The following is a 25,877-nucleotide window of genomic DNA, read 5'->3' as shown; positions in this document are numbered from 1 at the left end:
TCGGCGCCGCCGCTGGCCCTTTAAAAGCGCGCGGCCCCCGCGCGCCCCGCACCGCGCCTGCGCGCCGCGCGCGGGGCGGCTCGCGGCGCTCCCTTTGTCCCCCGCTCGCCTCTCACCCAAGCTTGGTGCCCGCCGCCGTGATTGGCAGCGCGCTCTGCCGCGCCGTTGACCAATGGGGTCCGCGCACGGCCAGCAGGTCCCGCCCCCTTACGGCGGCCGCTGTGAGTGACGGCGGGCTTGGCCAGTTAGCGGCGCGGCGGCGGGCGCCAGGTGGCCAATAGGAGCTCAGGGAGAGGGGCGCCGTGTTAGGCTGCGCGAGTTCCGGCCGCGCGCTCTCCTCTCAGGGCCGCCGCGGTCCCGGTGCCCGTGTCCGTCCCGGTGTCTGTGTCCGGGGCCGGTGCCTGTCCCGGTGTCCGTGTCCCTGTCCGGTGTTGCCGCCAGGTGAGGTCGCGGGGGCGGCAGGGTCGCGGCTCGGCCCCGCTCCGTGGCCGCCGGGGCCCGGCGCGGCCTGCGCGGCCCGCCCCGCCCCTGCACGCGGGGCCGGCGGGAGCCGCCCGGGACCGAGCTCGGGGCCCCTTCCCGACCGCGCGTGTGTTGCTTTTAGGTGGGCAAGATGCAGGGCAACAAGGGGTTCAACATGGAGAAGCAGAACCACGCTCCGCGCAAGCAGCACCAGCAGCACCCGCCGCCGTCCATCCCCGCGAACGGGCAGCAGGCCAACAGCCAGAGTGAGTCCCGGGCCCGCCGCGGGGGCCCGCCCGGCCCCGCTCTGGGTAGGCGCTGAGCGACCGCTCCGGTGCCGCGGGAAACCTCGCGTTAGCTGCGGCCCTCGGGGCTGCAACAGGTCCCGGCAGGAACAAAAGAAACCCGGTTTTCCGTGTTAAAACAATAAATCCTTAGATTCCCAGCAGGCTGTGGCATCTCCTGCTGTATCCGTTTTTTTCCCCCTGTTGGAAGCTACGGTTTTAATTGCGCCTGGGTTGTGTTTGTGGGTTTTCTTTTGGTTTTGCTCAGTCCGCTCGGAGGTACACGCGACTCCTGTGGCGTTTGTTCATAAGTTTTTTGTGCTCGTGAGTTTCTTGCGTTCCCAAAACCAGGGCAGGCGATATAGAGGTTGTGTCTTTGTCTCAAAATCGCAGGAAAAGATCGCTCACAGTTTGAAAGTCAGTGCGTTCTTGTCAGTGTCTCTGTGAGCGCCGCGAGTATAACAAGCTCTGTGTTCATTGTCTGGGTCCTGTTTTTTCCCCGGGCATAACAGATGGCTTCTCAGTACAGGTTTTCTTAGGAAACTAGAAACTTCAGAAGCTTGATTGCTAGAGCAGTTACTAGATTTTACAGGAGGAAGGCTCGGTGGAGGTTATGTTGTAGTGAGAACGTTGTTGCAGCGATCTGCAGGCACCTCTTAAGACTGATTATTTTTTTTTTATAATGAGGAGCCAGGAGATGCCCAGTTTTACCGAGCATTCAGTACCAGTTGCTGAAAGCCGTTCTGCTGCAGCGGGTGTCCCGGTTTCCTGGGCAGTGTGGAGCAGTGCTTGTGGGCTGGGGCAGAAGGCGTTAATGCCTCGGGGGCCTGAACTGATCTAACCTGATGGTGCAGAACTGGCGAGACATCTCCGTTAGCATTTTGGGATAGGGAAAGAGTGCTTTAGTTTTATTAGATGTGGATTTTTTTTTTTAAGTTTGGACACTTTGGCGGTCGAATACAAAAATGTACAGGAGTCACCTGTGCACTTTGTGTGATTCCTCCGAGTGGAGTTTTTTAGTGTCAGGGATACTGGGCTGGTAAAAATCCAGCGTGTTTTTGTCAAGTGGTGGAGTTTATCAGTTCCCAGACAATAACACACAAGAGTGGCAGAGCAGCCGGTTCCAGTCAGGTTGGAAACAATAACAGTACAGCTGTACTGTGGAATTCCCACAGGAATCAGCTCGTACTGAGTGAGTGACTGTGTCTCACTCCCTTGCATGATCTCCTGAGGCAGAACAGTGGTACTCTGTGTTCCCCTGAGTGTAACTCTGTTCCAATTACCTCGTGTTGTATCCACAGCCCTTGCAATTGGTCCCCAAATACTCATGGTAGTGCTGTGAACAAGGCAAAATGTTTCACTCCTGCACCTTTGCTGTGTGAGGTGCATAAGTTACTCTCCCTGCCCTTCTGTGGGCACACTCTCAGTCTGGTTATTTAGTGCTGGCCATGGAGGTGTGCTCACTCCTATCAGAGGGTTGTCCTTGCATTGTCTTTGCATGGACAGTCTTTCTCATTTAGTGCCTTGTTTTGTAACTGGAATCAAGCCATTGATGTTCACAGTTTATTTCATGTGTGTGACCATGGCTCGTGGCCTCTGCAAAGCCAAGGAGTTGCTTTCTGTTTCCTGTGTAGTGAAATTCCATGTGTGTTTAAGAAAATGGGGGACAGGGTGATAAAGTGATGCTAAATCCACCCCTGTGTCTGGCACATGACAAAGCTTTCAGGATCATGCTGGGCTCTTGCTGAACTAAGGGTTAAAGATTGTATATGCCTGTGGGGATTTGAGAATGTTACTGTTTGTGTTTATTTCTCTTGGATAGCTCAGAAAATATTTTAACCTTGGACTTGATCTCAGAGGTCTTTTCCAACTTTAAAAATCCCTTCTAGGAGAACTTACCAAATAGTGATTTTTTTATTATAATTAATCCTGTAATTTTTCTGAGGGTTCACCTATATGGCAGGGTTTTTTTTAATTTTGGGTTGGTATTTGTCCCCACTATTTTAACTATTCCAGCCTTCTCTTCAGCTTGGAAACCCATACTCCAGAACCCATCTCATAGAATATTATCTGTCTGAACAAAATTTCCTCTTATTTTAGTTTTGGGTTTTTTTCTAGATATCTGGAGTTGTTTTGGTGTGTTTTTGAGTAAAAGTCTGTTTTCTGGCTAAAGTTTGGCTTTTCTGTAATTATTTGTGTCATAATAGCAAAATCCTGTGTTGTGACTGCAGTTGATTTTTTTTTTGTGGGCCATTTGCCTTGACCAGATCTCAAAAAGTTTGAGTGAAATATCTGATGTTATTTCAAGTTGCAGTGTGTTGTTTTCTCCAGTTCTAGACTGTCACTCATTTGTGTTAATGAGTACTGATGTTCAGTTTTCTTTAAGAAAAGCTGTGGGGCCATTCTAAAATAAAACCCCCTCTTTGCTGGAGAGATGGCTGGAGAGGTTTAAGAGCAAAATGTGTGTTGCCTGTATTATCCTGTGTCTCTGTGGTCACTGTGATGAAACCTAATAAAATTTATCCCCCCAACTGTAGAGCAGCTGTGTACCTTATTCCCCTCAGATGAAGGCCTGACCATTGACCTGAAGAATTTCCGGAAACCTGGTGAAAAGACCTTCACCCAAAGAAGCCGCCTCTTTGTGGGGAATCTGCCCCCAGATATTACAGAGGAAGAGATGAGAAAGTTGTTTGAGAAGTATGGCAAGGCAGGGGAAGTCTTCATACACAAGGACAAAGGCTTTGGTTTTATCAGGCTGGTGAGTGACTTGGCACTTTGGGGAGGTTTGTGGTGATGGCTCACAGTGGAGCAGTGTTGCTAATTGAAAGTAGTACATGTTCAGATGTCTTGCTGATTACACCTGCTGATGATCTTAGTAACCTGGAGTATGGGATTAGCTTCCAAGTGATTTATCTAGGGCTTGCTATTAAGAGAGATGTGAATTTATGCAACTTGTGGCAGGAGTTATGAGAGATCTGATAAATTTATTCTGAAATCAGCTGGTAGAAAGCAGGAAAAAAAACTCCACATGAATGTGATGCTGTTATAGACAATGTGAACTTTTCTATTTCTGGAATATGGAATTCCTATGGGCATAGTTTGTCATGCAGCATTTCTGGTGTGATGAATGCTCTTGGGCTAGGGGATCTCTAGATGATCACATTGAAGTGTGTCTGAAGGGGAAGTAGCTACCACCATGGAGTGGTTCTCAGGTTTCTGTGGCTCATGCACCACCTTTGTGGAAGCCCTGAGGTGAGTGGATGAGGTTCCCACACCCTTATCTGGGCCACTTTCACGTAGTGCAGCTGCTTGGTAGTTACTTAGATGAGTGGAAAGGTGTGAAAGTGGCATAGAAGGTCTTTCTCAGATTGTCATACTGTCAGCATTTACTTATCAGACTGGGTTAATAGATGAATCTTGGTTGGTTTTTTTAATGTGTTTGGTTTTTAAAAAAAGGTGCCTTTGTAGCCTTAATATAATATGTCATAATGAAAATTTCATTGTTTGCTTAGTTCACACTAGCTGTTGCACTAAACTTAGGTATTTGTTATATATTTCTCACCCTCCCCACCCCCAAACTCTGCCTGTTCAGTCATTCATGGTAGGGAATAGCTGTGCTTCTTGGCACACTTCTTACCAAGCTGCGGGGGAATCATTTATTTCTCTCAGAAGTACTTGTGGAGAAATAAGCTTGTGCTTAATCCCGTGCCTTACTGGGAGCTTTAATGCAGGCTGTTTTTCTCTGCAGGAAACTCGCACTCTGGCAGAGATTGCCAAGGTGGAACTGGACAACATGCCTCTGCGTGGGAAGCAGCTCCGCGTGCGCTTCGCCTGCCACAGCGCCTCACTGACAGTCAGGAACCTGCCTCAGTTTGTGTCCAACGAGCTCCTGGAGGAAGCCTTCTCGGTGTTTGGCCAGGTGGAAAGGGCTGTGGTTATTGTGGATGACAGAGGACGATCCTCTGGCAAAGGCATTGTGGAGTTCTCAGGGAAGCCTGCTGCTAGGAAAGCGCTGGATAGATGTAGTGATGGGTCTTTCCTGCTGACTACGTAAGTGTGCGTGGGGAGAGGTTGGGTGGCATTGGCTGGTGAATGCTGGGACAGATGGGGCACAAAGTGCTAGGGGATTGGCCTGGGGAGAATTTTATTTAGCTTTGTTCCAACAAGAGACAGTCTGTGCTGAAGCTCAGGTCTGAAAACTTTCTTCAGGGAAGCTGCTAATGGGGTAAGTGCATAAAACTTCCCAATAAACTTCTCCATGAAACAACCTTAGGGCAATTAAAGCAGCCTTTAAGAGCAGGACCTGTTTCAGAGACCATCCATATAACTTGTTTGGAAATAAAGTGCAAGTGTGTTAACTGTACACTCTGGGTCACTAAAGGGGGGAGAGTCTTGGGATGGGATTCCACGGAGTGGAAAGCCACTATGGGCGTGGATCTGTTGGAGAGGCTGCTCAGATTGGATTGTTTGGAGTTTTCACCATTGTAAATGGTTATCCCTGTGCTTGAATGTAATAAGGCAGAAAAACATGTTCTCATAATTATGTGAACGTGCTCAAGCAAATGACCAATTCCAGTTGCATTCCACAAAGCAGCTTGTTGCTCTGTTAAGAGGGAACCATTTCTGATCTCTTGGAAAAAATTACTCTGTTTTGTATTATGCTCCTAGAATTTGTGACTAGAACACTTCCTGAAATGGAGCTATATTGCTCATTTTTAAAGTAATTTTTTCAAGTTTTATGCTTCTCACCTCCTGTGGATCTGCAGTGGCACAGCTGTACACAAGCACATTCCATTTCAAAAAGCAGGTTTTGCTTATTTCTTTTTAATACCTGTTTTTCTCCCTGATGCTTTTTATTTAATACCTGTTTTTCTCCTTGATGCTTCTTGATGCTTCTATAACCAGCATAATGAGTAGTGTCTACAGGAGGATTACTGTTAGGGAGCTTTTGCCGAGTCAGAAGTCTATACCTGAAAGAACCATGAAAACAGATTTTTAAAAGTGATCATGCAAAACTAATCACTATCAATGCATAACTAAGGTTAACATTAAGTCTCTTTATAGTTATCAGTACATTAGGTTCTGGTATCTAAGACCACAAATAAGTCTATTGTTCCTTTCTGGTTCTGGTTTGGTTTTGATTAAACTTGTTCTGGTATGTCCTAGTTCAAGACAGGAAAGCTAGATAAACTGTTTGAAATCTGTTGATGTTAAAAAATAAGATTATTAGTGAAAGTGCATTATGGATCTTCAGCTGAGGAAATGGATTTTAGCCTTCCATATCCTGCCTTCCTGCTGGAGCCTGGGCACCCATTGCCACTTGGCACAGGATCACCTCTCTTCATTTCCCCAGCCCTGGCACATGGGACTGAGGAGCTCATGGGAGCTGATTCAGAGACCAGGTCAATATTCTGCAAGCAGAAGCCAGGAAGACAGAAGCACATCTGCAGTGTCTGTTGTGAAGTGCACCAGTGGATTCCCCGGGGGGTGGAAATTCAGACAAGGGCCCAGTGGACCTTCCTAGAGCACTGTTGCCAAGCAACAATAGCACTTGGTGGCCTCACCAGGAGAGGATGACTGGATGGTACAGCCTGCAGCCTCCAGTGGGGAGTGACTCTTTGCTTTAGACAGCCATAAAAAGGCAGATGGACTTGTGCCACTCTAGAGGCAAGAGTTCATGCTGAGTAGATCCTGCTGGAGCATGTCAGGATTCCAGTTAAGCTGTTAATTTGAAGCAAGTAACTAAAAGTATTACTCTTCCAGTACAATTTTGGTTTGCATTAAACAACTATTTTGACTTACAGTTATACTTCTATTCTAGAAAAAAGTTTAAGTTGTGCTTTCCACAACTGCAAGCTTGTTCTTGAATTTTCGTGAAGGCATCTCACTTTTTCTTTACAGATTCCCTCGCCCTGTCACTGTGGAGCCCATGGATCAGTATGATGATGAGGAGGGTCTACCAGAGAAACTAGTCATCAAAAACCAGCAATATCACAAGTATGTGCCTGGCATGCAGCAGGAGAGGAGAGTGCCTGTGCTAGTGTCTTATTCTTAGAAGGGTGGCTCATCAGATCCTCCTTTTTTTTCCATAAATGCGACCTGACTTTGAAAGGAGAGTGCATTTACTCTTCTTTTGCCATGATTGGCTGAAAGAAAACAGTGATTTTTGAATCCACACTGCTGGATAAGACTGGCAGCCTTCACATGTTTTGTATAAGTCCATTTCAGTTGTTGGAATAAAAAAATTAGGTCAATTTGAGATAACATAGATGACATGAGATTCCCTGGGACGTATTACAGAAAGGCTTTGTAGGAAACATTTGAACCCACAGTAAAAATTTAAAGAATTATGTGACTAGCATTAGGAGATTGTAGAGCTATCCAGGTAGAAGACTTAAAAAAAAGGTATAAGTCTTAGAAGGCTTCCCAGTATGGGTAAGAATCCTGTGATCTGAGCAGTTGGCATTAGCAAACCATGTGAGCTCATGAATTTTTCAAGTAAGGAAGATGAGAGCTTCAGGAGGCGGAATTAGGAATAGTCCTGTTCTACAGGTGCAGAGTGAGAATAACATGCACATTTGGGCAGTGTTTGTTTCTGTCCATAAACTGTGCAGCAGGAGCAAAGGCTGTTGCTTTCAAGGGTATTTCTGAATCTCTACCCAGAATCTCTTGGTGTCTTATGAAAGCAGTGTCATTGCTTGTTATGGAGGAGGACAGTTTCTGTGCAGGAATAAGATGATGCCTGAGGAGCAAACTGGTGTCTCAGGCATGGTTAACTGGGGTCTGCTGCTGCGTTTGACACACAAATGGAGTTTTCTTGCTTCCTCCTTGCTCTCCTGAAGCATTCACTAGCTCTTCATTGTTTGACAGGGAGCGTGAGCAGCCTCCTCGGTTTGCACAGCCTGGCAGCTTTGAATATGAGTATGCCATGCGTTGGAAGGCTTTGATAGAGATGGAGAAGCAGCAGCAGGAACAAGTCGATCGCAACATCAAGGAAGCTCGAGAGAAGCTGGAAATGGAAATGGAAGCAGCTCGCCATGAGCACCAAGTGATGCTCATGAGGCAAGGTACCAGATAAATAAACACAGGGTGGGAGCAGGGCCCTGCACTGTCTACGAGGGGGTGGCTCAGTAGACTGGCTGGAGACCACTGAAGGGAAGCTGTGGTGGTTGCTTCTCTTGTAACCAAGCATGGTGGCAGCAAATAAATGGAATTATTTAATATTTTATTAAATTATTCATTTTCCATTTAATATAAATGGAATTATTATATATTATTAATGGTAGCATTGCTTAGGTGGAAAAGATCAGCAAGTCCAACCATTAACCTCCTTTCAGGCACTTGTAGAGCAGTTGAGTCTCCTCAAGCCTTCTTTTCTCCATGCTGAGCCCCTTTCCCAGTTCCTCAGCTGCTCCTCATGAGACTTGTGTTCCAGACCCTTCCCCAGGTCTATTCCCTTCTCAGGACACGCTCCAGCCCCTCAGGGTCTTTCTTGTCATGAGGGGCCCAGATCTGGGCACAGGATTTGAGGAGTGGCTCAGCAGGGCCCATCAGGGGACAGTCACTGTCCTGGTCCTGCTGGCCACCCCATGGCTGGGACAGGCCAGGTGCCAGTGGCCTCTTGCCCACCTGGGCACACCTGGCTCCTGCTGAGCTGCTGCTGAGCAGCACCCCCAGGGCCTTTCCCTCCAGGCACTTTCCAGCCCCTCTGCCCAGCTGGAGCTGCAGGGGGTTGCTGTGACCCAGGACAGGACCTGGCACTGAGTCTTGTTAGACCTAACGTGGGGAGATGCTACTGTATTGGTAAAGGCTCTGTTATCTTTTTCTCTTCTATGTTATAGTTCTACTTCAGGAATTCATAAGAGGTGGCATGGGAGATGAGTCTGATTGTGATTTTTACTGTTGTCTTACCCAGATTTAATGAGGCGCCAGGAGGAGCTCAGGAGAATGGAGGAGTTGCATAACCAAGAAGTACAAAAACGTAAACAGTTGGAACTCAGGTAAGGGGGAGGTTGTAAAATGCTGTGAATCCAGAGCAGAATAAAACATCTCTTCACTGCACCTAATTGTTCATTGTGACAATTCAATTACTACCACAAGTGTGCCTGTTACTTTGGGCTTTTTTTGTTCATCGGGAAGAGTGTACACTTGGTTTAAGATGGAAGAGTTAGAAGTTTCTTCCATTGATTAGTATGTGCTTCTTCACGTTTCTCTCTCAGTTAAGCTCCTTTATGAGGCAGTTAGAAAAATCAGAATTTCTCCTATGGTTTAGTGCCTTCCAGTGCTGCAGATTGGGAAATCCCATTCCAGCATCTCTGTTTTCATTTGAGGGTAACTTGATCTCAGATTTCTCTCTCCATTGTAGCACTTCCTTGTCTTGGGGTTGTTTTGAGAAGCTCCAGGAAGATTACCAGACTATTTGTAATAAAAAGGGCTTGAGAGCTGTCAGGCTTGATGCATGATATTGCATGTAGACAGCATGCATTTGGGAGCTGCTGTGTACGTAGGGTTGGAAAATACTTCTAAGATCATGAGTTCAGCTGTAATTCTAACAGTGCCAAGCCCACCAAGGCCCCAAGCACCACATCTACACATCCTTTAAATCCTTCTAGGGATGGTGACTCCACCACTTTCTGGGCAGCCTGTGCCAATGCTTTGTAACTGTTTTGGTGAAGAAATTTTCCCTGATGTCAAATCTAAATTTTCCCTGGTGTGATTTGAGGCCGTTTCCTCTTGTCCTGTCACTTGTTACCTGGGAGAAGAGACTGACTCCCACCTGGCTCCGCCTCCTGTCAGGCAGCTGTAGGGACTGATAATGTCCCACTTGAGCCTCTTTCTCCAGGCTGAGCCTCTCCAGCTCCTTCAGCTGCTCCTCATGAGACACACACACAAGTGGTTTTTTCTTTTTTCAAATGAGCTCTCAAAACTGAAAATTTGAAGTGTAAAGTTTCCAATGAAGATCCATGAGGCAGCACTGCAGCACAGTGATACAGATGGTTGGTGCTTGTTGTGCTGAGCATCCTTGGACTTTCTTTACAGGCAAGAGGAAGAGCGCAGGCGCCGTGAGGAGGAAATGAGAAGGCAGCAGGAGGAGATGATGAGACGCCAGCAGGAAGGCTTTAAAGGGAATTTTGCTGATGCGGTACGAGTGCTCCTACCTTTCCATTACATCTGTGCACTCACAGGTTTTCCCTTCCACAGCACAGCTTTCTGGCAATTTTCATCTTGGTTGGAGGACTGTACATCAGTAGCATTCTGCCCTAAATTGACTCCCTCCAATCTTAATACAGTTTAGCTGGGAAATTGTAAATCTCCCCGTTCTGTTCCACTGCTCTTCATGTAGGACCCTCTGTAGCTGTCTTGCTGTTCAGAAAAAATGTAGGCTGACTAATTCTATTCTAACAACAACACACACACTGTCCTGAAGCACTGCAGCAGAAGGCTGTTATGATTATGACTGGCAATATCCCTAGCTTGCAGTCTGTCTTAGTCACAATAAAATGATCCCAACCGAAGGCATTGCTGCAGGCATGGTATATGCTTGTACTTAAAAGTCACTTGGTCAAGTATTTTTCTGTAGTGTAACTTGGTGGTAACCTGCCTTTTAATAACAGTATCTGTAGTTCTGTAGAAAAATGCCTTGCAGTTTGTTTCCAGTCCCAGCCACCTTGTTGTGGAGGCAGCTGTAGGGCTGTTCAGGTGGTGCAGAGGCATTGGTGCAGCTGGGGGTAAGTGTTCAATGCTTACTAGTGCAGCTTGGCCCCTAGGCAAAACAGCTAAATATGTGTCAAACTGAAGTGCCCCTGGTTTTGCAGTGGGAGAAATCCATGATAGGTGTTTCTGATGCTTGGTTAATAAAAGAGAAATTGAGCTCACTAAATGGTATTTTAATGCAAGTGACCCAGTACTATGTCTTTATGTAAGCTTGCATTCTTTTCAACAGGAAAAGCTTCTTAGCTATGCTGAGGGAGTAGCAAAACTAATTCTATCTAATGTGTTACTACTGCTTAGCACATCTTTCCATCAAGATGTCTTTGTTAAAGTCTGCATGGCAGCTTTGCTGCTGGATGTTTTATTATAATTCTGAAAAACAACCTTTTATAATGAGATATTTAAAATAAGACCTATTCATTCAGCAGCTATCACATGAAGGTTGCTCCTGCCTTTATTTGAAATGTACCCTGGGAATTACTTTTCTACACATTGTTCAGTAGTAAATCCTCAGAACTCTTTTAGTTTGTATAATTAAATTTTTAAAAGCCTGATTATCAGTTGAAATGAGTGTCTGTCTTTCCAGAGGGAGCCACCAGACATGCGAATGGGACAGATGGGTATGGGAGGTAAGAGTATGCTTTGTTCCTGGGCATGTTAATTTCCTTACAAAATCTACCCTTTTTAGTGATCTCATTTTATTGGCTTCTTATTTAGAAACTCAGTCAAAGTAATCTCCCAGGCTAGTAAGAGGAAGTATTCATGTGACAGGAAACACAACATGCTGTAAAGCAAGATCAACTGGTCTTGACCTGGTAGTGCAAAGCTGGTTAATAGACTGGACTCTGTCCCTGTGTGGAACAATGTTTTGTGGCTCTGGGGTGATGAGCAGACTCCAGTCACTGTGTGTGTGTGCCAGGACTATTCCTCAGTTTTCTTTTCCAGGTACCATTGGCATGAACAATAGAGGAGCTATGGGTGGTACCAATGTCCCAGCTCCTGCACCTCCTGCTGCTGGTCCTGGAGCTATGATCCCTGATGGAGCCATGGGAATGGTAGTGTATCTCCATCTGCTTTTTGTGCACACCTCTAAAATGCATATTATGTTGTTTCCAGTATTAAGCACTAGCTGCTGAAGTTGAAGCTTATTTGTCCACCCAGATCTGTTGCTTCACTCCTGCTAAAATCTTTAGAAGTTAATCTTGCCTTGGTGCTAGCTGATAATTTTCAGGAGATTGAGCCAAGTCTAATGGCTTAATTTACTTCCAAGAGAGCTAGTGCTAAAATGCTTGTTAGAAAGATCTTAGCAGTAATATTGTGGTTGTTTTTAAGTGACCTAATGGGAACCACTTTGTTAAATTGAGAGTTTTTTGAGAGTAGATTGTTGTAGGCATAAAGCCAAGCTTTCAGGAGTGTTCTGTTCATGACCAGAAAAGGGTTGTCTCCTGATCTCACATGCCAGAATGAGTTCAGCTAATTTGCTTAGGAGGTCAAAAGCTAAGAATCAGTGGTGTTCATTCTTATTTGTTTGACTTTTTAAAATTTTCATATTTGATTTAGTTTCAAACTTTACTGCAGGGTTTTGCAATAGACCCTGGCTTTTGTGGCATTTGTCATTCCTCTGTCACACAGAGGATTGGCACTCCCACAGAGTCAGCACTTCCAGTCACCAGCAGAAGGAGCAGCAGCAGTCATAGTAAAGTTTGTTCTTTAGTTCATCTTCCTTCAGTGGTTTTTATGAACTGGTCCAATTAACAGTTTTCCTGCAAACATTCCTACTCAGACTTCTTGCTCTGTCATGACTGCTCTGACACAGATTTTTTTTTATCACAAAGAAAGTTTTATTTGTCTAAAAACTTCTGTACCTAAGTGGTAGGGACAGCAAAGCAGCGAGGTTAAGGGAATGTGCATTACACAGGGAAATGAAGGGGGCAGATTAAGCCAGGAGTGGAAAGGGAAGGGGAGTTCAGACCCTCACCTGCTGCACAGCAGGGCTCTGGGCTGTGGGGTGATGCACTCAGTCCCAGAATGCAGGAGTGTGGGGAAGGGAGCTTTGTTCTGCAGTGGTCCAGTGGTGCAGGTTTGGAACTGGGGCATGTTTTTGGTGGGGTGAAGGTTTGCAGTGAGGTCAGCTGGAATTGTGGAATCCTGGTAGAATTGGAATCAATCAGCTCAAACTGCTTTTAACTGCCCTTTGTTCTTCCTTGTTTTTCTTCCTGCCTCTTGTGCTCTCGTCCTGGTTCCCAGACTCCACCACCACCTCCAGACCGCTTTGGCCAGGGTGGAGCCATGGAAGGCCTTGGAGCCATGGGAGGGAACCCGCCTGCCTTCAACAGAGGAAACCCAGGGGGGGATTTTGGCCCTAACAAGCGTCGCAGATACTAACAGGATTAAGCTAGGCCCTGTACACGCCCCAGAGAAAGAGATCTTGGCAGGCCACACAGGGTTCATGCAGCCTGGGGGGAGGGGGGATGTTTTACAGATAGTTCATTGGGGCCTGTTTTGGTAAAGCCACTCTAGGACAAGGGGAGTGCAGTCTGACTGGTAAAGGTTTTAGAAAATTTCATGTGGTGCATTCCTAATTTCAAAGTGAAAAAAATGAATTCTGGGAGGCTGCCATGGTTCAGTAACAGTAAAATCTTGCAAGGACCCTAATGCCTTGACCATTCCAGGTTTCCTATTTGCAGCTGAAATCATGAGACTAAATGAGGTAAAATTTCAGTACGTCTTGGCATTTTTTTAGTGTAGTGTACCTTGCCTAAGAGCACAGGGGAGTCTCTGGAGAACCAGGGCAGCATTTGCAGCTCCCATGATTTTGTAAATTTATATAGCTCCAAATGATACGTCATGTAGTGAGTTGGAGGAGGTTTTGTTTGTTTCTTTTTCATTTTTTTTCCCTCCTAACTTGTTAGTTACTCTTTTTACCTGGACCATTTGTTTCTTTGAAGTAGTTGACAGTCGTGCAGCCTGAAGGGCTGGGAGGTTCTTGTTTGGATGGATTTTTTTGATAACGTGTTGTATCTCTTTATTTTTACTGGTAGTAAAGTACAATCTATTGGATAAAGATACTGTATCTCATGCTGAAGATTTAACTGAAACAAATGTTTGTATAATCCTAACCTTGCCTGTCCTTTGTGTAGAAGTACTACAAGATTTTTCATTTAGTGTAAACTGTTTGAACACAAACTGTAATTGTCCCACTAAAAAAGTTTGAGTTTGTCTGAGGAATGTTACAGGAATGCATTATTAAAGTGGATTTTAAGCCTTTTTTATCTGGTGTCTTGTTTCTTCTGTTTTTTTAGTACTAATGTCTACATGTGGATTGAATTTAATGAAGCTTCAGGTTATGGTGTGAAAGTTCTTCTTGCATAGCTCTGTAAAGAGGGTGTTCAACCCCTGAGGATTTTCTAGCCGTTTTCCTTGTCACAGAACAAGTTTTATTTGTGGGTTGGAATGTGACCTTCAACTTCAGCAGGTTAGAATGCAGAAGGGGAGCTGCTGACATTCCTGGGCTGTGTCTGCTGTGGTTGCAGGGAGCTGGCATGCAAGACTTGTCTGTGTGTCACCTGGAGCTCAATTCCTGTCTCAGTGCAGAGTACAGAGTTGTCTGTCTGTGCTGCAGCTGCCTGTGGCTGGGACCTTCCAGAACTCCTGCTCTGGGCTAGGAAGGAGAGGACTCACTGGTGGCAACAGTAATGATTTATCTGGTGTAATACTTGAGGGACTCTGTAGGGACAGGAGCCTTCTGTTCTCACACTGAGTCTCTAGAGTTGAGACTGCCAAGGGGGAAGCTTAGAAATAAATTTAGGTGGGAAAGGGTGGAGGGAGGAAGCTTTATAGCCTAAAAGCACAAGAAGTTGCCTTGAAAAATTGTGAAATCATGGGAAAGATAAAAACATTTTAAGATAGCTAGTTTTGCCACAGCAAGAACCTTAAATTAGGGTTTGGTCCTCTTTAAGTACAGGGGAAGATGAAATAATTTCTCTGGAGCCTTGTTTAATTTACCCCTTTCTTTGGATGGCTTTTAGTTAACCTGGAATGAGATAAGATGTATGGAAAGGAGGCTGTAGCCAATGCTCTTTCTTTTTCTTAATTTGTTTTCCACATTTGAAAGCATCAGCAGCTGGTTTGCTGAGATGATATGGTATCTAATGGTGGTTATCAGCTTGATTGTGAAGCATGAAGAGTTTGGTGATGTTTTTCATCTGCCTCATCTGCTAGAACAGCTCACTGTTGCAAAATCTCAAGTGAGAATGCTAATTAGCTTTTCTGTTGCCCTGTGGAAGAGGGGTCTGTTCTTGCAGCTTGTGTCTGGAATGAGGCTGGCAGACATTGACTAGTGCCATGGCTGTTGGGCAAGTACATTGTATAATTCTGAAGTGTGAAATATGAGGAGAAGAAGCCACGAAGTTACATCCAGGTATCTGAATTACCTCCTTCACCTGCCAGTTGCTCAGCTGGCTTGTGTGTTACTGAGCAGCCCAAGGAGAAATTGCTGTCCTAGTGAAGCAGCAGAGCTCAGATGTTCAGCATCACTCTGCTGCTGAGCAGTCCTGAGCAAGTATAAGATAAGGATGGGTCTGGTTGCTGCCTTTCCCTGGGAGAAAAGGGTGTGTAAAATCATAGGGAAGGAGGAATTTAGCACTGTTCAAAGCCCATCTAACAAGATTTCAAATGTCTAAATTAAAGATCCAGTGGCAGCAATCAAAGAACTAAATTCTGGTATGGATCCCAAAGGTAACTATTCTTAATTTGCTTTAAAGGAGGAGACTGAAAACCTGTGACTAAGGAAATGGTAAAGCAAACCTTTACTAAGGTTTTCAGAGGCATGTCAGGGACAGGCTGACTGCAGTGCAGAAGCATTTACAGCTGGGCACAGGAGCAAGCAGGGCTGCCTCACCCCAGCGCAGTTTCTGCTCTGCTGGAGCACTTTGGGGTTTGGTGCTGCTTGCACTGCCTGGTTCAGGTAATGAGTGCATGCCCTGAGGCTGGGCTGTTCACAGCACTGCTGTGCTGAGGCTCAGCCACTGCAGGAGGGAATGCTCCCCTCTGCATGCCTTTCCAGAGTGCTGGCTATTATGTAATTGCAGACTGATGAAATATTTTTACTCTTTTGAGGATAAACCATTGGTCATATTTGATCAGCTGGTTTAAAATGCAGCTCTCCAGTATCAGTTTGTATCACACCAAGGATTGATGAGCAATTTGGTTTTACCATTTTGCTCTTAACTTTAAACCCCCATTGTTTGTGGACTTGAGAATTTACAACTTGTGCAGCTTCCTCTTCAGCAGTAGTGAGTGCATTTGCAAGAATCAAAGATAAATGAAAAATCCAGCTGGTATGTGGATAATTTTGTCATACCAAAGCAGTAGACAAACATTTCATTTTTTTTTTCCTGGCATGGTGCCTCTCACTAGCAGCTCTAATTTATCACAGAAAGCTGCAAGTGATGGCATGTGCTGAACTACTTCTCCAGTGAGCTACCTTTGGGGGCTGAAAGAAGGAAAATGTGATTTTTCTATGGCCTTGCTGAAAGGAGCCATCATTCTCTCTTCTCTTGGTCGTGACTTGGGTACCTAGTGCCAGATGTAAGAAAAAAGAAAGAAAACAAGGAGCTCAGCCAGGCACAACACTGGTTTGGGGGCACTTTCCCTCACTTCAGTTTGGCCACTCTGCTCTAAATAAGCTCACAGTGACCTCACTATAAAGGCAACAGGACCCTCAAAAGGAAAAAGCCTAAAACCCCACACTTGGTGCCAGTTCAGGGTATTTCAGCCAGCAGATTTTGATTCAGGATGGCAGCTAATGATATGAAATTGAGTCTTAGGAACAGACTGAACTCTTCTTTTTGGTTCCAACTGGGGACTGAAGTGCACTTTTTGATGAGGAATATTGCATGTGCCTTCAGAGTGAGCACTGCAGTGAATCAACTCCTAAAGGAGTAACTCAGCTCCAAGGAATTACCTCTGGAGCAAGACACTGGCTGAACTACAGGCAGAAAATCCTTATCAGCTGGGTAGCTGGTTCCAGTGAGTTGTAATTCTCCAGTGAGACTGAGGTGTTGCAGCATTAGAAATTCCAGACTTTCTAGATTCCAGACTGCAGAAAAGCAGTGGTCTTGAGTGGAGAGGTTGCCCATACCCCCATTTCTGGTAGTTTTCTGGTCTTTTTCAAACCTGTTCTCTGAGCTGTTGAGTACAAGCATTGCAGACCCCTTGGACAGGTGCTACATAACTCCTTAGCAGTGCTATCTGAAGAATGGCAGAATTGCTGCAGAATTTCTCAACACACGCTCTTCTGAGAAAGACTTTATTGCCCAAATAATAAGACATTAATCCTGCCTGCTGCACGCATAGCAGTAATATGTTTTTCAGGGATATCCCTTCACCTAACAGGCCTTTTGTGTGGAGGAATTACTCTATCCTTTAGAAATGCAGTGTCTTGCTGCTACCCTGGCTCCACATCAGGGCATCCTGAATGGCTGAAGGGTCAGGGGTGAGCTGGCTTTTCTCCCTGGAGGTATCCAGCATACTCTCCCCAGGACCTTGCAGGGCTGTTTTACACTGACCCTGATTGTTCAAGGGCAAACACATTCAGCTGGGTTTGAGAATAATTTATTCTGGTTTTTTTCTGCTTCCTTTTTTGATCTGTGTATGTGGAATTAAGAGTACATAAAGCAAACAGGCTCTGTTTTTAATTGGCAGCTGGGAACTCGATTCCTGTCTCGGGTGCAGAGCTCAGAGTTGCCCCAGCCCCCGGGGTACCTGCTGTTGATCTCTGAGATGTGTCAGCCACATCAGCCTGGTGGTGTTTCCTCTGAGGTGTGCAGGGTAACCTGAGCTCCACATTCTCACTGGCACAGGGTCGGTGACAGCTGCAGCCTTGCTGACAGCTCGTGGAAAGAACAGGGAGATCTGAAACCCTATAGCTCTGCTCAGCCCCCAGGATGGCAAACTCCCTGTCACAGGCCTCTGCCCAGCTCCCTGGGTCCCCAGTGATCTTTGTCACCGAAGCAGTGGCTCTGGATGCCAGCAGGGTTTTTTTACCCACCTTTGGGACTGTGGGGTCAGTTGTGACCTGGCCAGTACAGTGCTTTGAAGCCACGTGGATCGTGTGGGTGTGACAAGCTCCCCACTGCCCTCCTGTTTCCCTGCCAGCTTTTGGGTGGTGTAGGTTGTGCACAGGTGACCCAGGTATGAAGAGGTGTGACAGTGATGCATGTCCTGCCCTGCAGCAGGGCTGGCTCCTTGCTGAGGAGATGACAAGGAAAAGCCTGATGTTGCTGATGGGTGGGGGTGGCAGAGCTGAGCTGCAGATAAAGTGGCAGGACAGTGTGAAATAATCTGGAGTCTTCTCCCTGATAAGCTCCAGAATTCTGGCAACAGTTCACCCTAACTCTGAACTCTGGAGATACCCTTGGAATGACAGAAAATTCTTCAGGCTTTGTAGAGGGATTAAGGAGGTTAAACAAACATTGTAGGACAGGGTTAGAATTGCATCAGCCCTGGCAGCCCCTGTGGGCTCACTCCTGAGCAGACTCCCTGGGCATCTGCAGGACTTGTTCTTTGTACTGTCTGATAGTGCCAGGGACTTACATCAACCCCTGATCTGAACAGAAATGGTCCCAGGTGCTGTGTGCTCCTGGAGGTCAGGGCAGCACCCAGGAAACAGCTGTCCCTGCAAACAGGAACAGCACAAAGAAAATATTTGATTTAGACACTAAGAGGAATTAAGTAAAACCTTTGATCTCAGGAGGGTTTCCTGTTTGCAGAGGAAAACTCTTGGGTCCCAGAAGGGAAGGAGGGGGAATGCTCGGGTCTCAGCAAACCCCTTCTGCATACAGGGGACCCAAGTAACACTTTGTGTTCTTCTGTGATTACAATGCTCTTCCAGAGAGCAATTTTCATCCCTGATGTGATGACAAGGGAAGATAGTCAGGTCTAAGTCTGTGTGTGCATCCTTCCTTCTCCCTTTCCACAATCTCTGCTAGGCAATGTGAGTTTTCCTAAGATAAGATGAAAACAGCAGGCAGGTTTTGCAGGAGGAACTCACTGAATGCTTGCATGATTAATGTATTCCAGAGAAGGGGGAGCTGAGCTATTTGTGACGGACTGTGGTGCACATCGACCTGCAAAAGGATACAAAATGCTGCTGGAGTCTGGGCCAACCATGCAAACTGCTCTCCCAAGGTCACAGGCACCTTCTGGGTGGTGTTTGTCATCCCTGCCCTCTTGGGGACACCCGCAGGGTATGTCCAGCCAGCGTGCAAGGAACACACAGAATACTCGCTTTTGGAGGATTAGTGAAAAACTCTTAAGATCTTTACTGTAAGATCTGGTCAAATACAGAGATAAAATAAATCCTAAAGCAGCTCCAAAGTTGCCTTATAGCTTTGTAATTGTGAATTCTGCAAGGTCAAAGACTGTAAATCTGTATGTTTCTCGCCACACCTGAGTATTATAATCCTTTAGACAAATACTGCAACCAAAGCTGAGATTTGGTCTGAGCCACTCTGAGATTTCTCTGAGAAGTTTAGAAAGTGAGTGGGTCTCACTGGAGCTTGTGGCTCCATGGGAGAGACCCTTCCTGTATACGCCATATTTTGTAATAGATGGTAGCGTTATTATTATCCATAAATCTAATAATAATCACCCACATAATCACTGTCTCCTCCTTCTCACATCTGGCCACTCTGTTACTCCTGGGCTGCACAAATCCAGCATTAAAAGACGTCTTGGCCTCATGCACAGCCTTGTTCTGCTGCTGCCTGTGTTTAGGAGGTGCTTGTGCCTTCTGGGGCTGGGGGAGGCCAGCACCAGTGAGTTTTCCCTGTGACTCTGGGAATTGTTTTCCCCCCAGCCCCAGGGATGAGCGCGGGGCGATGCCCGGCACGATGGCACCGCAGCCCTGCAGCGCCCATCCTGGGGCTGGGCCTCTGCTGGGCCCAGGGCCAGCACAGACATGCCTGTGGCGGTATCAGCTGCCCTGTCCATCTCCAGGCCGGTCTCCGGTTACCGGCCCTCCCCCGGCGGCCTCCGAAGGCACCGCCCGGGCCGGGGAGCGGAGCGGGCCCGGCGGGGCTGAGGCCGGCCGGTGCCTGCGCAAGGAGGGAGGACTCTGCCAACAGCCTGGGCCATGGCGCTGCTGTGCTACAACAAGGGCTGCGGGCAGAGGTTTGACCCCGAGCACAACGCCGAGGGTGAGTGAATTCCCTCCGGAGGGAACGGGAGTTGTGTGGCCGCTGGCTGTGGCTGCCAAGGCCGCACAGGCAGCCCACACGGCAGGAGCTGCTGGCTGCCTCAGTGGGCAGGATTGCTTCTCCTGAAAGTTCTTTCCCTGTTCTCCCTTTTCAGATTCCTGCCTGTATCACCCAGGTGTCCCCATTTTCCACGATGCCCTGAAGGTGAGTGGGGCTGCAGCTGTGGGGAGTGACCCTGTCCCCAGCAGGACTGCCCACCCTGAGCAGCCTCTCGTGTCCTGCTGTCTAGGGCTGGTCCTGTTGCAAGAAACGCACGACGGACTTCTCGGAGTTCCTCTCCATAAAGGTGAGCGACCTGCCAGCCCAAGAGCACCCGCTGTTCCTCCATCCTTTCCTTCTGGCCCCTGCCCAGTCCTGTCCCATCCCTGTCCTGTGTCAGGGACGTTCCTTTTCCCCTGCCAGCCAGGGAGTTGCTATCCTCTTCCAAGGACCCTCCAAGGGTGCTGCTCCCAAAGTGCAAGGTCAGAGCCCATCCCTGCAGGACACTGAGCCACCACATCATGGAAACTCACAGAGCTTGGGAACAGCCACCAGGCTGAGGAGGACAAAGCAGTCATTGGGCTTGTCTCTGCTGCTCAGGGATGCACAAAGGGCTTTCACAGCAAGGAGAAACCCCCTGAGCCCTCCAGCCAGGAGAAGACCTCAGATGAACCAAAGGCCAAAGCAGTGAAGGAGCTCATTGTCCAAGGACCAAAATCAGCTGAGAAGATGCTGCGGGAAAGACCAAGGTGAGAAAGGCTCAGCTATCAACAGTCTTGCCCTGCTGTGTCACTACTATGTGTGTCCTGCCCTGCTGCTCTCTCAGGAGAGGCAATGACACTTAAATCACAGAAAAACCCACTTGGCCTTTGCTGCTGCTGTTTCCCAGCTCTGATGAGCCAAGACAACTGCTGCCAATTAAAGTATCCAGGTCTCTGGAGCAGGCACTGGAGAAACTGAACATATCCTCTGAGGACAAGACACTCGAGAGCACTTGTACAGGTAGGGACAAGCTGATGGTAAATTCAGCACGGGGTTTTGCATGACAGGCTCAGGGCAGTCAGTGAGTGCTGCATGTTCAGCCACCTGCAAACCTGTGTCTTGAGGCACATTGGAATGGTCTGTGCTCAGCTGGGGAGCTGGCAGAGGGCTGGGGAGGATTTGGGGGCAGGCATGGGCAGTGTGTGTGTCCTGGGTGAAGTTGTGTTGCCCTCGCAGGTGAGGAGGCTGCCCAGGTGAGAGCTGGCACCACGTGCAAGAATGCAGCCTGCAAGGCAGTGAGTACCTGGCAGGGAGTGCCTTCACCCTCCTGTGCCTTCACCCTCCCGTGGCTTTACCCTCTGTGCCTTTACCCTCCTGTGCCTTGCTCCAGGAGCATCACAGGTCCAGGTCCAGGGCAGGTGTCAGGCAGGTGGAAGGTGGCAGTGCCCACCTGCTCTGTATTCTCATCCCACCCTGAGAGCAGCCACCTCTGTCACCTCCCACCCACTTTCCTGCAAGAGGCTTCCAGGCTGGTGGCACATTTGTGTTTCACTGCTGCTGGTTGCTGGCAGTGAAATGCAGCACATATTCAGGATTGGGCACGTAGGCAAAATGCACGTGGAACAATTCCCACCTGCACTGAACTGATGCAGCACAGCCCCGTTTCTCTTTGCCCGAGGCTGCCTTGGGGAGCAGTGCCTGCCTGAGGATGAGTGGGAGGGTTGAGCTGTGGCAGGGATGGATGCTTGGAAAGCAGCAGCGAGGCAGTGGGAGCAAGAGGCAGGAGGCAGATGAGGCCATAAGGCTGGCATGCTCTGGAAATGAGGGGAGAGGACAGCAATGACAAATCCCCCCGTGCACCTCAGAGTGAGTTTCTGTGGTGTCTAAACGTGCCCACTGTCCTTGTGTTGCCAAGCCCTGGGCTGGGAGCAGGCTGTGTTTGGGAGAAGGGCACAGAAGGGCTGCTGGCAGGCTGGCAGGGGTGACACTGTGGTCCTGGCAAGGTCAGGGTGGCTGCCCTGCCAGCAGGAGCAGAGAGGAGGGCTGGGCTGGGCTGGGCATGGTCCCAGGGGGAATCTGCACAGATGCTGCACCTGGCAAAAGGGTGATGGCAGGCATCGTGCTGTGCCCTCTACAGGGATGGGCATTGATGAGTGGTCACCTGTGCCACATCACCCTGTGCCAGAGACATAGATAGAACTTTGCTTCTTTTTTCACAGATCTACCAGGGCCCAGAGAGTAACACAGAGGTTTGTACCTTTCATCCTGGCGTTCCTGTCTTCCACGAGGGGTAAGAAACAGCCCTTTACCAGAGCAAACTGACCCTGCCACAGGCTGAAAATGCTGCATGGCAAGGCTGTGTGGCCCCAGCAGCATGGACACTGCAGTTGGGGGTGACCCCTGCAAGGGGACAGGTGGACAGGGCAGCTCCTGGTTATGAGCCCCTCTGCCTCCCCACCCTGCTGTGGTCCCCTCTCCTGCTCCTGACCCCACTCAGGCCACCCTGCTCTCCCCAGGATGAAGTACTGGAGCTGCTGTGGAATCAAAACCACGGACTTCAGTGCCTTCATGGAGCAGCCAGGCTGCAGCCGTGGGTGCCACTGCTGGACAGAAAAGAAGGTAAGGGGGCTCTCAGCAGAGGCAACTCATGTGAACAATTGGAATTATTGGCATTTGAGAGCGTTCCTTCCCTTGCTCTGCATTCACACAGGTTTCTGCATTTTATTGTCTTAATATTCACAATTGCTGACAGATGAGTGCACAGGGTTTGAATGCCCAGTTTTCATCCACCTGCCCTTTAAGATGCTGCTCTGCATTCACAAGATGTGTCAGCTCTCACACCCAATGGGCAGATGTGCAATAGAAATCTGAATGAGCAGGACCTGGCCTGGACACAGCATAGCATTGCAGGCTGCCACACAGAGGCAGGTGGCTGAGCACAGGAAAAGTCCTGCAGAAAAACACCAAAGGCTTTGACAGATGATTGCAGGTAACTGAATTTGGCTTTAATGAAGCTTTCCCTCTGCAGCTGCTTCTCAGGAGGGATCTCATCCACATAGCAACATGGTGTTGTGGCACGGCAGTGGGGACAAGATCCCAATTCTCAATACTGTGTCTGTGAATTTCCCCAGGAAAGTTCTTGACTGGAAACAAGCTTGAGCTGGGAAAGTTGCACCAAAGCAGCCCAGGATAACCCTGAAAGTGCACTGTGTTCCTCTGAGTCAGCACTGCTCCCAGCAGCCCTCTCTGAGCCCAGTCTCTTCTTTGTTCTGGAGCAGAAAACATATCCTGAATGTAAAGGAGGCTGCAGTGAAGGAGCTGTGATGTTGTGATGCAGATGTTTTGTGCTAATTGTCACCTAAGTCTGGGGCCAGGACTCCTGTTGGAGCATTTCTTTGGCTGGCAGTGTGGAGGGCTGCAGGGGGTCTGTGTCCTTGTGCTGGTCAGAAATAAGCTGCTGGGAACACAGGCCTGACACGGTGGACAAAGGTGAAATGTGGCCATTTGGGGTTTATCTGACTCCAAATGTGGCATGGTGGCATGATCCATGTCCAGTAACAGCCCCTGCACTGCCCTCCAGGCTGAGTCTCCTGACTGTGCACAGCACTTAGGAGCTTGGGCACAGCAGAGTGACTCTGGAACTAGAGGAGATGCCCCTGATCTTAGAGAGCCCTGAAGGAACCCCAAGCACAGCACAGATGTGCCATGTTACATGGGATGGACAGCATGGCAGGGACTGCCCACCTTTGCATGAACCATCTCCCCTCAAAACCTGCACAAAAGGCAGGGTTTGCCCTTGCTTAGCTGCTGCCAGCCTGGACCAGCAGCACAGAGATGTGCAGGAGCATCCTGAGGCTCAGCCATGCCCTCTGCCCGGGCGGTGCCTGAGCCCAGCCCTGCCCTGATGGGTTCCTCTCCTGGCAGGACAAGAAGGCGGTGCTGTGCCGGCAGGACTGGCACCAAACTGGCAGCCAGGTGGTGGTGACAGTGTATGCCAAGAACCCCGTGCCTGCCCTCAGCAGCGTGAAGGCCAATCGCACCGTGGTGAGTGGGGTGGGGATCTGCACTGCCATGGCCCACCTGAGTTTGCAGACCCCAGAGCCAGAGGGGTGCCTGGGGCTCTTTGGTGGCCTGTTTGGCTGCTGCTCCACTGCCAGCCTGCCATCCCCGAGCTGAGAGCCTGGTGGCCTCACTGCTGGAGCTGCCCAGCAGCTCTGGCTTTCAGCTCCTCTGGGTGGGTTTGCTGGCTTTAGGTCCCTTGACCTGTGGCAGAGGGGAACCTGCCATGCTCTGGAAGGGGTGAAATGTTGCCAGGGGCTAAGGGGATCACCAGGCCATTATACTGGAGCCAGGAGATGGGATGCAATATGGTGCTGAAAGGCAGCTGCACTGTCTGGGGAAGAGCTCTGGCAGTGCTGTGCTACCCTCTCAGATAATTTTCTGTTGATCTTTCAGCTTGAGGCTCATGTCATCTTTGAAGGGAATAAGATTTTCCAGGCAGAACTGGAGCTCTGGGGGGTAAGATCCTGTTTGCTTTGATTTCCCTGTTCCAGCAGTCTGCATGGGGCTGGGCTGCAGTTCTGTGAGGCAGCCTGGGCTTTTCATCCTGGCCTGGGTTGCCCAGACAGGCATTTATGGCCATCTCTGCTGGGAAATGCCTTAGGGGTTGTGAGGAGGCTGAGGTGGCTGCACCGACTGATCCAGGGCTAAGGTCGGAGCTGGAGGTCCCTGCCAGCCCTATAGGTGTTCTGGGTTTGTCCCAGGCTGCCCCAAATGTTCTTTGGCCCGGCAGGTCCCTGTCTGCCCCACAACCCTGCTGTGAGCTGCGGGCAGGCTGCGGTCTGAGCTGTGAGGCTGATTCCTCAGCTGCTTGCCGGCTGGGGAGCAGCAGTGAGGCTCAGGAATTTGCATGTGCGTTTCTCGTCTGCATTTCGGGTGCTGGCTGTGCCTGCAGGCGGCAGAGGGCTGCTGACAGGTGTGGTGAGGCTGTGTCTCAGCACAGCTCGCTGCTGGGGAGAGAGAGGCTGTGCTGCAGCTGCGGGGCAAGCTGAGCTCTGCTGAGCTCTGCACAGCGCTGTGGTGCTGCTGAGGCACGGCAGTGTGGAGCTCAGCTCAGCTCAGCTGCAGCCCAGACTTCTCCTGGCACAGGGGAGATTTCTCCTCTGGCAGGGCTTGAAGGCTGAGCGTGTGCTACCTGCCCTCCCCTGCCCGGCTCACTGTGCCTTTCCCTCTCCAGACCATTGATGTGGAGAAGAGCTTTGTGAGCATGGTCCCAGCCAAGGTGGAGATCACGCTTTGCAAAGCCAGCCCTGGCTCCTGGGCCAGGCTGGAGCTCCCCCAAAGCAAGATGCAGTCCTGTGGTGAGCAAGAGAAGGAAGCTGCAAACACCGAGGAGCCCGGGGCTGTGCAGGATGAGGACTCTGATGACAGCTTGAGCTGGTCCGAGGAGGAAGATGAAGAAGAGTTGGAGATGGGAACACCAGATATGATAACACCGAGTAACTGATGCTCAAGTGCTTCAGCCATTCCCTGGGCCCTGTGCCTCCATCCCTTGTCCAAGTCTCTCTGCAGGTCTCCTGGACCCCCTGAGTGCTGGGCACCTTGGCACCAGCTCCAGAAGAGCAGACCTAGTCCAGAGCCGTGTGCAGGCTGCAGCATGGCCTCTCCCCGGGTCGGAAGGGACTATTAATAAACACCCAGAGCAAAGGTTGTCCTCTGAAATCCGTGCGGGGTGCTTAAGGAACATCAGCAGGCCAAACCCTGCCTGCTGTCACTTCCTCTTGTGTGCCTGGCTGAGGAGGAACGACAGGAGGAATCCCCGGGGCTGCACCTTCGTGTCCCTGGGGACTGGGTGTCAGAGCCCAGCACCGTCCCTGACCCTGGCATTTCTGGGGGCGGACACAGCCTTCCCTGCCGCTTCTGGGGGTGCTGAGCTGAGTGTAGGCTCTTGCCGCCTCCCTCTCCGGCGCTGGGGAAGCCGGGCCCTGCGGCTCTTTGTCGGCAGACGGTGACGGCGGCCACGGGAGCGTCACCGGGAGTGTCACGGGAGCGTCACCGCCGCCGGTGCACAGCCCCTCAGAGGCGTGAACCCCCCGGGGAGCAGCGGGATGCCCAAGGGGCCCGGGCCGGGCTGCGGAGGCGGGGGATGCCCCGGGAGCCGCTGTGTAACGCGGCTCGGGAACGGGAACGGGGCGGAGGG

The 25,877-nt window shown here is 49.2% G+C and overlaps 3 protein-coding genes across 10 annotated transcripts in view; all 3 read left to right on the top strand.

The window, feature by feature from the left end:
- Positions 1-229, top strand: part of LOC120506112 (basic salivary proline-rich protein 2-like) — a 2,182-nt gene extending 1,953 nt beyond the window's left edge. Inside the window, exon 3 of the mRNA XM_039717262.1 lies at positions 194-229. Within this exon, the coding sequence (XP_039573196.1) occupies positions 194-229 (36 nt within the window). The remainder of the gene's footprint in view (positions 1-193) is intronic.
- NONO (non-POU domain containing octamer binding) overlaps positions 1-13,729 on the top strand; it is a 15,072-nt gene extending 1,343 nt beyond the window's left edge. The window contains exons 1-11 of one of the 8 annotated variants that reach the window (XM_039717634.1): positions 182-441; positions 605-773; positions 3,284-3,504; positions 4,495-4,796; positions 6,648-6,743; positions 7,617-7,813; positions 8,662-8,746; positions 9,786-9,888; positions 11,044-11,086; positions 11,403-11,512; positions 12,705-13,729. In XM_039717634.1, coding sequence (XP_039573568.1) covers positions 614-773; positions 3,284-3,504; positions 4,495-4,796; positions 6,648-6,743; positions 7,617-7,813; positions 8,662-8,746; positions 9,786-9,888; positions 11,044-11,086; positions 11,403-11,512; positions 12,705-12,842 — 1,455 coding nt within the window. In that variant the 5' untranslated portion in view covers positions 182-441; positions 605-613 and the 3' untranslated portion in view covers positions 12,843-13,729. Of the gene's footprint in view, positions 1-181; positions 442-604; positions 774-3,283; positions 3,505-4,494; positions 4,797-6,647; positions 6,744-7,616; positions 7,814-8,661; positions 8,747-9,785; positions 9,889-11,043; positions 11,087-11,402; positions 11,513-12,704 lie in introns of those variants that run through there. The other 7 variants (XM_039717636.1, XM_039717635.1, XM_039717637.1 and 4 more) reach the window with 7 other exon arrangements.
- Positions 13,730-19,476: 5,747 nt separating this feature from the next.
- Positions 19,477-25,399, top strand: ITGB1BP2 (integrin subunit beta 1 binding protein 2). The gene is made up of 11 exons (XM_039717616.1): positions 19,477-19,657; positions 19,812-19,861; positions 19,947-20,003; positions 20,297-20,445; positions 20,586-20,698; positions 20,915-20,973; positions 21,898-21,968; positions 22,195-22,297; positions 23,603-23,722; positions 24,134-24,196; positions 24,915-25,399. The coding sequence occupies exons 1-11, from the start codon at positions 19,594-19,596 to the stop codon at positions 25,182-25,184; spliced, it is 1,119 nt and encodes a 372-aa protein (XP_039573550.1). The 5' UTR covers positions 19,477-19,593; the 3' UTR covers positions 25,185-25,399.
- The last annotated feature ends 478 nt before the right edge of the window (positions 25,400-25,877 follow it).

The sequence above is a fragment of the Passer montanus genome, unplaced genomic scaffold, assembly GCF_014805655.1.
Source record: "Passer montanus isolate IOZ18808 unplaced genomic scaffold, ASM1480565v1 scaffold38, whole genome shotgun sequence".
NCBI lineage: Eukaryota > Metazoa > Chordata > Aves > Passeriformes > Passeridae > Passer > Passer montanus.
Note: the sequence above shows the minus strand (reverse complement) of the source record. Positions and strands in the feature narration are given on the sequence as shown.